The 13,044-nt window shown below is 41.4% G+C and overlaps 1 protein-coding gene across 3 annotated transcripts in view; it reads left to right on the top strand.

Moving 5' to 3' along the window:
- The window catches only part of LOC121291996 (protein IWS1 homolog), a 47,509-nt gene that overhangs the window by 18,959 nt on the left and 15,506 nt on the right, over positions 1 to 13,044 (top strand). For all 3 annotated transcript variants that reach the window (XM_041213727.1, XM_041213735.1, XM_041213716.1), the window contains 3 exons: positions 3,059 to 3,125; positions 9,212 to 9,324; positions 9,967 to 10,117. In XM_041213727.1, coding sequence (XP_041069661.1) covers positions 3,059 to 3,125; positions 9,212 to 9,324; positions 9,967 to 10,117 — 331 coding nt within the window. The remainder of the gene's footprint in view (positions 1 to 3,058; positions 3,126 to 9,211; positions 9,325 to 9,966; positions 10,118 to 13,044) is intronic.

Raw genomic sequence — 13,044 nt, 5'->3', positions numbered from 1 at the left:
TGTTTGATATGCTCTTTACACAGCTGTATTAGACATAAGAGAACATTTGGAAATTTATCATTTCCATTGACTAGGCATGTTAGAGATGAAAAGGCTGCACTGATGGGATTGTAGAAGAAAAATCCTTAACATAGCAGGCTAAAATGTGAAATTCCTCACCACAGACTATTGGAGTAGGGTCCATCATTTTGAATTTTAAAGTGTATGAAGTAGTGTCTGAAAGAAGAGAAAAATTAAATAATGCGGGGAATGTGCAGAGAGTGAGATTAGTCTGCATGGCTCATGCAGAGAAATGCTGATGCCAATTTGGGTATCAAATAAGTTGTTTCTGTGCTATGATTTTCTATGATTCTGTAACTTATGGGAGGGAAGCCTTGAACAACAAATAAACTGGAGTTCTTTATGGAAATGACGAAGCTTGTTGATAATGTAGAGTTCAGCAAAAATGTTTGATATGATGCAGTGATTAAGCCATAAGGTAAGAAGGTGTGGAAGAGGAGACAATGTGCTGAAGTAGGGTGAAAATTGTCTAAAGCAGAGACAGCAAAGGGTAGATGTGAATTGAGCTGGATTGACAAAGTCACAGGGTCCAGTGCTACAGCCATTACTATTCACAGTGCATGTAAATGATTTGGAGCTGGGTGAAGTTAAATTAGGGAGAAGTGCACCTGAACACTAGGGAGCAGTTGAACCAAACACACAGGAATCTAGACAGATGAGCTAATATGGAAAAGGGAAAGGAAATGAACAGTGAGGATATAAACTAGGTGGTAGAAATATGTAGCCAATCAGTCAATGTTTTCAAAGAGAAGAAAGACATTTCTGATATTTACCCTTCATCCAAACAAACATCAGGTACTTGCACCATTCCCTTTACTTTAAACTGAAGAACCATAGGACATAACACAGGTGAGGGATCTGTGGCATTGGTGAATAGCTCACTGAAACCAACAGTACATGGTGTGGCAGCATTATGAAAACCTAATCTCATCTTGAAATGTATGGCCAGAGGAATAGAGCATAAATGAGAAATAATGGGTAGATTTCCAGTTTGCTGTCCAGGTGGAAGACTGTTTTGTTGATTGACTGGCTGTTATAGGAACTGCCCAGTTTTCCAATCCACTGAAATCAATAACCGATCCATGTTGTCAGTTTTACACCTGGTAAGTCTGGACAGATCACTGATACAGTCACATCCTGGACTACACAGTTTTGGTCACTGAACTTGAGGCATGACACCTGTGGGCAGCGATTGAAGAACCTGGAATTTTTTATGCGTGAGAAGCCCCAAATGAAGTATTAGTTGAAGTATTCGAGATCCACAGGGGACCAGACAATTTGAACCTGTTTGAATCGTTTGTATCAAAAGCTCTAGGGCCAAGAGATAAGGACTCGAGATTAGAGGAGGGAAGGTGTAGATGAACTAGATTTAACTGTTTGGGTGGCAAACATGAGACTGGGGGAAGGACCATGACATATTACAATGCCAGTCTCCTTTGTTTATTACCAGAAAGCTGCAGGTGCCAGTGGAGCCCCAGAGACAGTACTCCTGTTCCTTAAAGCTCCAGAATAAGATAAGTTTTAAAAAAAACTTGCACTTTTGATGGCAGCTTTCAGTGATCCAGCCTGAGGACACAGTCATTCACAATCATATTTCACAAGGAGGCATGAAACAGGTTGCGGATTTGCAAATTTAGAGGGCCAAATGCAAACTTCATGCTTACACCCTTGGTACCAACAGAGGAGCCCCAATCAATATTGCCTACTTCTGTTATGGGGTGAGCACACAGGCACTGCCCATCATATTGGGCTCTTAGATCCCCGTTTTACACCTGTAAAACAAATCTAGCAGGATCAAATTTCTAGGCCAAGAAGTGGACATGAAGGCAGTAGCATAGTTAGTGTGGAAAAATTCAAGGGAGCACTGAATAGGCATTTGAGAAAAAGAAAGAATTTTACACTTAAGTAGCATGTTTCATATCCTCGGAATATTTCAAAAGTGCTTCATAGCAGGTGATCCCATATATTGCTACGGATTTTACATTTTAGACTGCACTGTGAAATGCAACATGGGATTGGCTTCAATGCTATAATTGTAAATTCAATATTTGCAATTTGACTGAAGATGAACAAAAATATACAGGGTAATATCAATCATTGATGCTGTTCACACGGATGTTTGCTGCATCCACAGTTTATTTGAGTGGGTTGGATCTTTCTGCCACTCCACAGCATACATATTTCAGACCCTAGAAAGTAGTGACCTAACCAAAAAATAAAGAATTTAGTTTTATATAATATTTTATCATGTCCACAAATAAATACTTTTGTAGTGCAGTTGTTTTGTAGGCAACAGATTTGGCACAACAAGGCTCCATATACTGCAGTGAGTTGACTAGTTATTTTGTTCTGACCTTTGGTCAACAAATAAATGGTGACAGATCAGCAGGAAATCTCCATGTTGCTCTTCAAACTGTGCCATAGGATGTTTGATATCTGCTTTGAGACTTAACACTAGGCCTCAGTTTCAAATTTCATCCAAAGATTGGCACCCTGTACTTCATGGAAGTGTCAGCCTAGTTTATGTGCTCCTGTTGAGAAGTGAGGCTTAAAGCCATCATTATTTGATTCAAGAGGGTGAGAATACTGAGCGAAGCAGATACTGAGAGCGTACAGTTGGTGGATATTAGTTTCTGGTACCACCCTGATGGATTGCAACTTTGCTTTCCTGCTTCTGCCTTTCCCATGTTCTTGTCTCTGATGTTACTGGGCAATGTATGATTTGATACATGCAGGCATTAAAATGTTTCCATGTATTTGAGCAAAAGGAGATGTCAGCTGTTCTAGATTCTAGTGCAGATTAATTCCCATTGGAGGTGCCCAAGTTTAAGGGATTGTCAGTGGCAGATGATGTGTAAGTGCACAGTGATCTTACAGCTCGTTGAGAGGCATTGGAGATGGAAGGTGAGAGAAGTCCTTCCAGTATAGATGGCGTTTCCTATCGGTGGGACTAATGTCTGAGTAACCTGTAACATTTTCCTCTGCTTCCTCTAAACAGGGCTGGTGTTGGAAACTTGATAGCTGACATTTTTGGTGAATCGGATGATGAAGGGGAAGAGTTTACAGTACGTATAGAGTTGGTTTCTAAATACTGTGGTTCACCTGATTTATTCTCACTAGTAAAAGGGGACCTGCTTACTATTGGAATCTCCCAGAGGAATAGTAAACCCTGCCAAAGAATGTTATTCAATTCTTCAAAAAGATTATTTTAATTCCAATAATGAATGTTTACAATCTCAGTAGACAGAAGGCCCTGGGAGGACTTACTATACAAAATATTCCTGTCTTCCTATCTTTAAAAACGTGTTAGATAGCTCCTTAGTTCTGTGCAATATTTTCGATCTGCCATGTAGCCTGCTCCCATAAACCAGGTTACCCTAGTTTACATGGGGAAGGTCATAGGTCTTCTAAGAGCTGGTGATTGGGCTGTTGTGTGCTTTTGCCAGTGCCTGCACTGCTGCACACTGCCACTGACCAAGGATTACTGGGCACTTGGCCAGTGCTGGAAGATCAGTGCTTGTGCAGTGTCAGTGTTTTGGCGTTGCTGCATATTATGACAGTGATTTAGGAACTATTGTGCAGATGGGAGGCAGTGGTGGCCATGCTTTCAACTGACCATCATTTTGTATTGTGTCCTTTTTTGCTGCATCGGTGTGCTATTATCTCAGGTTCCAGCCACCCTCATAGCTATCTAAATGAGGATTTATACTAATTAAGATGATGAACTTTACAACATAGAAGGAGACCATTCAGCCTATCAGATCTGTGCCAGTTCTTAGCTAGAGAAATCGAAAACTAATCCCACTGCCCTTTATACCTTACGAAACACCTCAATTGTTTTGGCATCGATTATACTCTGAGCCAGTGAATTCTAAAATCTCCACCCTTTTTGGATTCACTTTTAACCAGTTTATCTCAAGTTCTTAGATTTTATCTCCTTATTATGGTTTCCACCCTAAACTGGACCTAAATGGTCATGCCCATTCGTTTAAATGTACACAAATAGCACTTTTCACAACCTTGGGGCAACCCAAGTGTGGCAAATTGTTTGTGCACAGCAAGGTCCCACAAAAGGAAGTGACAGAAATGGCCTACCATCTTGTAATCTGTTTTGGTGGGGTTGATTGAGAAGCAAATGTTGGCCAAGTTATCAGGAGAATGTACCTCGTTTAAGCCTTATCAGAAAAACAGCACCTCTAAAGATGCAGCACCATCTCAGTACTACAGTCTAGATTTATGTGCCAAATACCACTCCAGTTAGTGAGTCTTCATTCCTTACAAATTGGAGTGTGGCCTAATACCCAACAACAGGTTCTGTTGAAGGGTCATGAGGACTCGAAACGTCAACTCTTTTCTTCTCCGCCGATGCTGCCAGACCTCCTGAGTTTTTCCAGGTAATTCTGTTTTTGTTTTTAACAACTTAAATACTCGCAAACATACAAATTAGGAGCAAAGTAGACCACTCGGCCCCTCAAGCCTGCTCTACCATTCAATAAGATCATGGCTGATCCGAATGTAATGTCAACCCCACATTCCTGCCTACCCCAGATAACTTTTCACCCCCTTCTTAATCAAGAATCTATTTAGCTTGGCCTTAAAAATATTCAAAGACTCTGCATCCACTGCCTTTTGAAGAAGAAAGTTCCAAAGACTCTCAACCCTCAGAGAAAAAAACTCTCCTCATCTCTGTCTAAAATGAGCAATCCCTTATCTTTAAACAGTGACCTCTAGTTCCTGATTCGCCCATAAGAGGAAATGTCCTCTCCAAATCCACCCTGTCAAGACCCCTCAGGATCGTAAAGGTTTCAATTAAGTCACCTCTTATCTTACTGAACTCCAGCAGATACAAGTGTAGCCTGTCCAGCCTTTCCTTGTAAGACAACCTTGACTAGGAATTAACTTATTCAGCATCTTCAAAACATCCCAAGCTTCTTCATGGGAATGTAATAAGACTAAATGAGTCACGAAAGGAACTATTAGGGTAGGTCAAAGAGATAAGTTTTAGAAATAATCTTAAAGAGGGAAAGGTTAGAGTGGGAATCCAAAGCTTTGGGCCTAGGCATCTGAATGCAAAGGAGGCCAGAATTGGAGGAGTGTGGACATCTCTGAGGGATCAAGGGCTGAAGGATTTGCAAACAAGAATGTGGAGTTTAAAATTGGGGTGTTGCTTAACCAGGAGCCAATATAATTCAGTGAGACAGGGCTGATGAGTGAATCAATAGAATCATAGAAGCTAACGGCAGAAAAGGAGTCCTTTTTCTGTGCCAACAACTTGTAGGTGATGGTTTTCCCACGTGCCTGTTGGACTTGTCATTATCCCCACATAGCAAGCCATCAGTTTCAGCCAGTACATTTAGGATCTCACCCATAAAAAGGCTAGGTTCAGAGGGAAGAGCAGAGAATTTGGTCTGCTTTTGGGAACCTCCAGGAACTGGCTCAAGACTGATGCTGAAAGACCTGGGAACTGGTCTATTCCCTGCTGTATTTGCCTGGGGTGCTGCATTTTAGATAAATATTCATACACAGGAAATTATTCTATATTAGCAGATCAATCCAAACAAAATCACACCTCTTCCCATATTCCCTGATGCATCCTCACATGACTTATGGTGCTCTGTGTTTGTGACTGTCTATGCTTCTGAAACCCTGGCAAACTTATTATTGCAAGTCATTCCTTTTATAGAATTGAAGATTTGATTTTATATAGTGCCTTTTGCAACCTCAGGAGAAGCCAATTAAGTACTTTTGAAGTCTGGTCACTGCTATAGTTAGGGAACACAGCAGCCAATTTGTGCACTGCAAAATTGTGCAAACAGTATAATGGGTCCTCTTAAGACTGCAGGCAAATGAGTTTGGATGATCTCAGGTTTACTGAGGGTAGAACCTGGAAGGCCAGCCAGGGGTGTGTTAAAATAATCAAGTCTAGAGGAAAAAAGGCTTGGATGTGAATTTTAACAGCTGATGAAGTGAGGATGGAGCAGAGTCAGGTGGTGTTACAAAGATGCAAGGAGGCAGTCATAGTGATTATGCGGAAAAGTGTTCAGAAGCTTTTCTTGAGGTCAAATATAACAGCCTCAGATAGTTGCCAGGGAGAGGGATGGAATCAGTGCCTAGAGAATCGAGTTTTTGTTGGGGACAGAAGGCAATGACTTTGTCCTTACCAATATTTAGGTGGAAGAAATTTCTGCTCATCCAGCACTAGATGCTGAGAAAGCAATCTGTCAAATTGGAGACACTGGAGTGGTCAAGAGAGGTGTAATGAGGTAGAGCTGGATTTCATTGGCATACATGTGAAAATTGACAATGTTTTTAGATGGTGTTGCTGAGTTGTGGTATATTGATGAAAATAGGAGGATGCCAAGGTATGTTTTCAAGGGGCTGGGTAGATCTTTGAGGGTAACATAGATAATGAAGCTGTTACAAGAAAAGAAGCCATTGAAAATGATTCTCTGATAATGATTAGATGGAAATGACGAACCAGGCAAGTGCAGTCCCATCTGGCTGGATGATGCTATAGGGAGATTGGAGGAGGATGGTGTGAGCAGCCATGTCAAGGCCTTGAGCAGTCAAGAAACAAGAGGAGGAATAGTTTACTTTTGTTGCAGTCACAAAGGATGTCATTTTTGACTTTGATAAGAACTGTTTTGATACAGCGGCAGAGGCAGAAACCTGATTGGAGAGATTCAAAGATGGATTTCAAAGAAAGATGGGCATAGATTTGGGAGGTGGCCCCTAGTCCAAGAAATTTGGAGAGGAACGGGAGGTTTGAGATGGGATGGCAGTTTGCAAAGAGGTGGTCAAACTTTGGCTTTTTAAGGAGAGAAGTAACGATTGCAGATTTGAAGGAGAGAGGCACAATACCTGAAGAAAGAACCATTAACAATATCAACTAATGTGGGAGCCAGGAAGGAAAACTAGGTGTGAATAAGGTCGAGGGAGCAGGAGATATCTTTCATGACAAGATGAGCTTGGAGAGACCATGAGGGAAAGTAGGAGGGAACCAGAGAAAGATGAGAGTTCAGGGCTACGCATTGGGGAACTTTAGGGAAAATTTGGTCAGGTGGGCTAAGGGAAGAGAGAGAAGCAGCTGATTGGATGGTCTCAATCTTAATACCAAAGAAGCCTTTGAGCTCCCCAGAACTGTTGATGAGTGTCGAGTTGAGGGGTTTAAGCAGATGGTTTGTAGTAGAGAAACAAAGTAGTTGATAATCCTGAAATATGAGCAGTTTGGCAGATGACAGAGGACCTGCAGGTGATTTTTGTAGTCTAGCCAGATCTGACAGTAAATAGCTAAACCAGCTGTCTGCCATACTTGTCCAAGTCTGCAGCACTTTGACTTGAGGGAGCTGAGCTGAGGGCTGTACTGGAGGAGGATGGCCAGGGAGAAAGAGAATAATGTTTTTAATGGAGGCTGGGGCATCAAAGGTGAGAGTGTGATTGAGCAGATGTGTAGCAGCAGAAATGTCATGATGAATGGAAGGCCAAAGACTATATTGTTGGGATTTTGAATGTACAATAATAGGGAAATTAGTAGAGAGTTTTATCCAGGGAGGACACAGAATTAAGTTGGGGGAAAAGGACATGAATGGAGAGCATTTCAAGAAAGTTATCAGACACACCATATCTGCTGGTGTAGCTGTTACATTTTCAGGACTTTTGACCAAAATTGCACAGAACAGATTTGGAAATGTGTGAAAAAGTGTTGTGTTTTTAAATTAAAGTGGATTGAAACATTTTTAAAATTCTCCTCATAGCCATAAAACAGAGAAGTTTATATGAAGATCAGCCAGACATTGAAGGTGTGTTTTGCAATGACCAAGGACAATGGATTAACTATAATCTAATTTCAGAGATCCTACAATCATCCACACCTCATGTTGAGATGACCCTATTCATTTAATTCTAACATGAGGTGTGTGCCAGGATTTTACTCTTTGAAGGTGAGGAGTGTTGCAAGGTAGCCTGTTCTGTTGACCAGTGTTCTGAACTGCTGAACAGTTGTCTGTAAAATTAATTTAACAAATTGAATCTGCCCTCAACTCACAAATATGGCATTAGCTCATTTATCAAGAGATCAGAGAAGTACTTGTGAAAAACACCATATCCAACCCACAAGGGGAAGCTATTGTTAAGCTTTATATTGGAAAGTATAGGCACACTCTGGAACATAAGATGCAGGCACCAATTATGGAATTGACCAGCACTGCTGAACCCCAGAAAATAACTGAGGCAGGCCTGAAATTTCCAACAGTAGCATCACCCATCAGTTGAACAGAAACCCTTGTAACTAAACTTTTGTTGCTGGACTTGACAGGCTCGCTTATGACCCAGGTCATAGGTGATAGAAAAATGAACAAAATCAAACCATAGAGTTTAGCTCCATTTGAAAAGTTAACACCGGCACAATGGGCCAAATGTCCTGGTGGGCCAAGTCCTAAGGTGTAAACACTAAATTCTGGGAGCACTTAATGAGACACTGTAGAAGTAATTTTACTGTTTGTAACCCATGCTTTACCTGACTTTGAAGTGCTTGATGGATGGTGTAAAGGAGCTTTTATTTGGCAACAAAGTCTTGCCCAGGGAGTTTTGATGCTGACGTTAACTGTGAAATTCTCTGCGTATGTCATCCCTTGTCAATTAAAACAAAGCAATAAAAAACTGTAGATTTGAATCCTTCAGACTGTCTTGTCTTACTGTGTTCTGGAGTGTATTGGAGCACCATACTTAACTCCTTTTTTTCTTTCTAGTCTTCTTCTTTAGATCTGCTGCTAAATATGTTTTTTAGTATCCAGCATGAGACTTGCAGCCCTGAGAAAATCAGGTGCTGGTGTAGTCAATGTGCAGGGTTGCAATCTACTACAAGAGATGTTTCCCTAATGGATTTTTAAAAGCCATGATGTGAATTATATCTTTACTCTTGGTCTTTCAACTTGTTGCTTTAGGACTGCAAAGCGAGCAACTAGACTGCTTTAAAAGCATCATGGCTCCTCACTCTAACACTCTTGGTGTGCCAGGCCTGTAGTGTAAAGTGCGTTTATTGGAAAGGTGCAACAGAAAGAAGTTGATTAGAGCATGTTCCTTCCAGCTGTTTTCTTTCAGGCTCCGTCCTACAGGTGTTGTCCATCTCTCTAAACTGTATCTTCCCTCTCAGGGCTTTAACCAAGAGGACCTGGATGGTGAAAAGGCTGCTCTCGAGACAGAGAGGAAGAAAATGGTTGCTGAAGAGTCCGACTCGGACAATGAGGTTCGAGGGAAAGGGCGAGAGTAAGTAAAAGCTTCGGCTCAAAGTTAAAGTTCGTACATCATGACAAGGGTCAGCTTCTTGTGCTGTGGCTGCTGGGATGTGATTGTTGAAACTTACCTGAATGACAGTTTATATTCTCATGTTTTTGAGTTCACTGTTGTGTTTTAAAATCTCTTTGCTGGTAGAAAGTGCTTGATTGCATCCCAGTACCCCAAAAAATAAAACTTTGCTTTAGAAATCCCAGGGGAAGACCAGAGCACAGCCCTTCAGAAAATAGTAAATCAACAGTCGGTTCAGTCCTTGTGATATTGGCAAATAGTGGAGAAGCCCAGTCTGTAACTTTTACTATTGCACATTCTGCAATGAGCATGCCCACCTGGTAGAGAATTACAGCTTCACCATTGCCTTGGAAACATGATACATAGCCAGTTATGTTACAGTCCACTATCCTTTAGAAAGGTCTATGTGGTTAGGGTGGGTATAAGACTCTCTACATTGATTGAATGAGGTGGTATGTGCACCCCCCCCCACCTTAAATTTTAACCAATTCTATCTAAATAAGGATTTATGTTGCTGGATGCCAATGAGGAAATTCCAGCCGGCCTTCGCAGCACTAACAGGAAGAAAATCCCTTCGTATTCATGAGTTTGTTTCTATCGCAGCTCTGATTTCGTGTCTGACTTTGAGATGATGCTGCAGAAGAAGAAAGATCAAAACCGGAAGCGGCGACGAAATCGGGATGGCGGCACTTTTATTAGTGACGCGGATGATGTAGTTAGTGCCATGATCACCAAAATGAATGAAGCTGCAGAGGTGAGTAACAGCAGTGCTTCAGCATTTATTAATAGTGGAGCAAAACAGAGCTTGGGGAATCGGTCAAAGGGCCTTTGGGAAAACACATTCAGATTGGGAGTGTGCAGTGTCAGAGCCAAAGGTTTGGAGGTAAGTCCAATGTGGTTGGGTGCTAACTGAAGTCCGACAATAACCCTGCACTCTGAAGGTTTTGGCTGAGTGAGGCGAGTAAGGGAATGGGGATTGGGAATAGTTATATATGTATATACAGCAAAATCTGTAAATTAGGGGAACCTTATTAGGCGACTTAGAATTATAGAATCTCACAGAAGGAGGCCATTCTTTTCTGTGCATCTTTTCTGTGCCAGTACTTAGAAAGAACTGTCCAAGGGGAGGTGGTGGCACAGTGGTAATGTTACTAGACTAGTACTCCAAAGGCCCAGGCTAATGTTCTGGGGAATCAAAAGCTAGTCTCAGTCATGGTGACCATGAAACCATTGTCAATTGTTGTAAAAACCCATCTGGTTCACTAATGTCCTTTAGAGAAGGAACACTGCCATCCTTACCTTGTCTTACCTACATGTGACTCCAGACCCACAACAATATGGTTGACTCTTAATTGCCTTCTGAAATGGCCTAGCAAACCACTCAGTTCAAGAGCAATTAGTGATGTGCAACAAATGCTGGCCTTGCTAGTGAGGCCCACAACCTGTGAAAGGATGAAAAAGAAAATCCAACATGCTGACTTTTCTCCCATAACCCTGCAAATTAGTCCTCTTCAAGAACATGTCCAGATATTTCACATGGAATCTGCTTCCATCACCCTTTTTCGTAGTGCATTCTAGGTCTTAAAACCATTCCACTCACTTGCCAGAGGAAACAGTTACTTCCAACTTACTCTATCAAAATCCCTCATAATTTTCAATATCTCTACTTGGTCTCTCACAATCTTCTCTGCTCTAAGAACAATTTTGGTTTCTCTAATCTCTTCACATAATTGAAGCCTTTTATTCCTGGTGTCATCCTAGTAAACCTCCTCTGTACCCTCTCCAAGACCGTGACATCCTCCGTTAAATGTGGTGCCCAAAGTTGTACACTACTGTAGCTGAGAACCAGTTACTCATAAAGGTTTAGCATGACTTCCATGTTACTGCATCTGATGGATCTATTTACAAAGTTAACAACCCTATATGCTTTCTTAACCACTTTATCAACTTGTCCTGCCACATTCAAAGATTTGTGAATAAGCATCCACAGGTCCCTCTGCTTTTGCACCCCCCCACCCCCGGTCCATCAGAATAATACCATTTCAATTTTAACTGCATCTCCATGTTGTTCCTCTCAAAGGACGTAATTTCACACTTTTTTCTGCATTAAGTTGAATCCGGCAAGTGTCTGCCCATTTCAACAGTCTGATTATATCCTCCTGAAGCCTATTATATCTCCTCACTATTTATTATATTGCCAAGTTTGTATTATGCATGAACTTTAAACCAAAGTTCAGGTAATTTATTTCAAAAACAAAGCAATGTTCCTAGCTCCAGCTCCTGGTGGAATCCTGTTGCATATTTCTCCTCAGTCAGTCCTGCATCAGGTCCTTTTTGCACAGCCGTCTTTATTTGCAAAATGGTTATTGTTAACCAATATGTTAACCATATTGCAGTTAACCAGATGAGTCAAATAATCTAGGATTGGCCTGATCTCCTACTGTGTTCCTCCAACTTGGATTGTATCTAATTCTGGAGCCCTGCTAGTGTGTTTGGAATTCATTCTATTTTCTAATTGCTGGATTTCTCTGTTCATTGCCTTTCCGGAGTCTTTTTTCCGCTAAGGAATCCAAAGGTCTGCAACATTGGCATCCTATACAGGGCAAGGTAGCTGCAGTAGGGTTGGAGTGCCTGAGAGATTGGAGCCAAATTGGATGGGGATTAGTCAGGCAGACCTATGTATGGGACCCGGCTCTGTGGACTACAGCTGCTGATGTTTGAAACACTGGATGGATAGAGGGCTAATGGCAGTACATCATGACCTGATGTATTGGTGGAGTGAGATGTAGGATTGTTCAGTGCAGTTCCAGGCAATTGTCAATAAGGAGTCCTTTACCTAGCATCTAGAATAGCAGAGAAACTTCACTCCTTGGGATAGAACTATACAGATATTTAATCCCAGGGATTTGGTTTCTCTGCTATGGTACCGAGTGAAGACTACTCCATTCCACAGAAGCCACTGGTTTCACCCGCAGCCACCTCATGCAAACCTGTGTCTCAATATTTAGTTTTGATCAAACTTGGTGGATTGGAGGCTCTCCATATTTTGTAATTTGCAATTGACCATCGTTGCATGGTGCTGCTTTGTCTCAATATTACACTGCAAATTATTTGGGACTGTTAGTAAGCATTTGTTTTGTGGGAGTGTCCATTTCTACAGTTTCAATATAAACAAATGGCAAATACTATTTTGCATAAAAATTAAACTGAGATGGCTTCTCTGAACATTTAACTTATGGCGTGTTGCATGCAGGCTGTGAGCCATCTTGTAAAGTACCTGGGATAATGCGCTAACATGTAGTGCCAATTTGAAGAATTAATTGTTCGGCTGACAGACCAACTAGCTATATTATAATCATACGCAAGGAGTTTTCTCTATGGGGCTTTTTTTCTATCAGATAAAATGAAGTGTTGGCAGCCGACACAAGTCCCTTAGGGCAAATAAATGAGTAAACCGGAAATGGCTGTGGACTCGAGATTTCAAAAGATCAATACAAAGACAGTATCACAAGCAGACCAGTTGCAAGCAGCAGCCAGATTATCCAGGAGTACAAAAAGCAGATAAGATTAAGGGGAGGGTTATACTTGTAAGGAACTCCATAGAAAAATGGATTGATAGCATCTTCTGCAGAAATTACTGAGTCCCAAGTGATGGATTGGTTCCATGGTACTTGCTTCTGG

Source organism: Carcharodon carcharias, chromosome 2 (genome assembly GCF_017639515.1).
Source record: "Carcharodon carcharias isolate sCarCar2 chromosome 2, sCarCar2.pri, whole genome shotgun sequence".
NCBI lineage: Eukaryota > Metazoa > Chordata > Chondrichthyes > Lamniformes > Lamnidae > Carcharodon > Carcharodon carcharias.
This window is presented reverse-complemented; position numbering and strand designations above follow the sequence as displayed.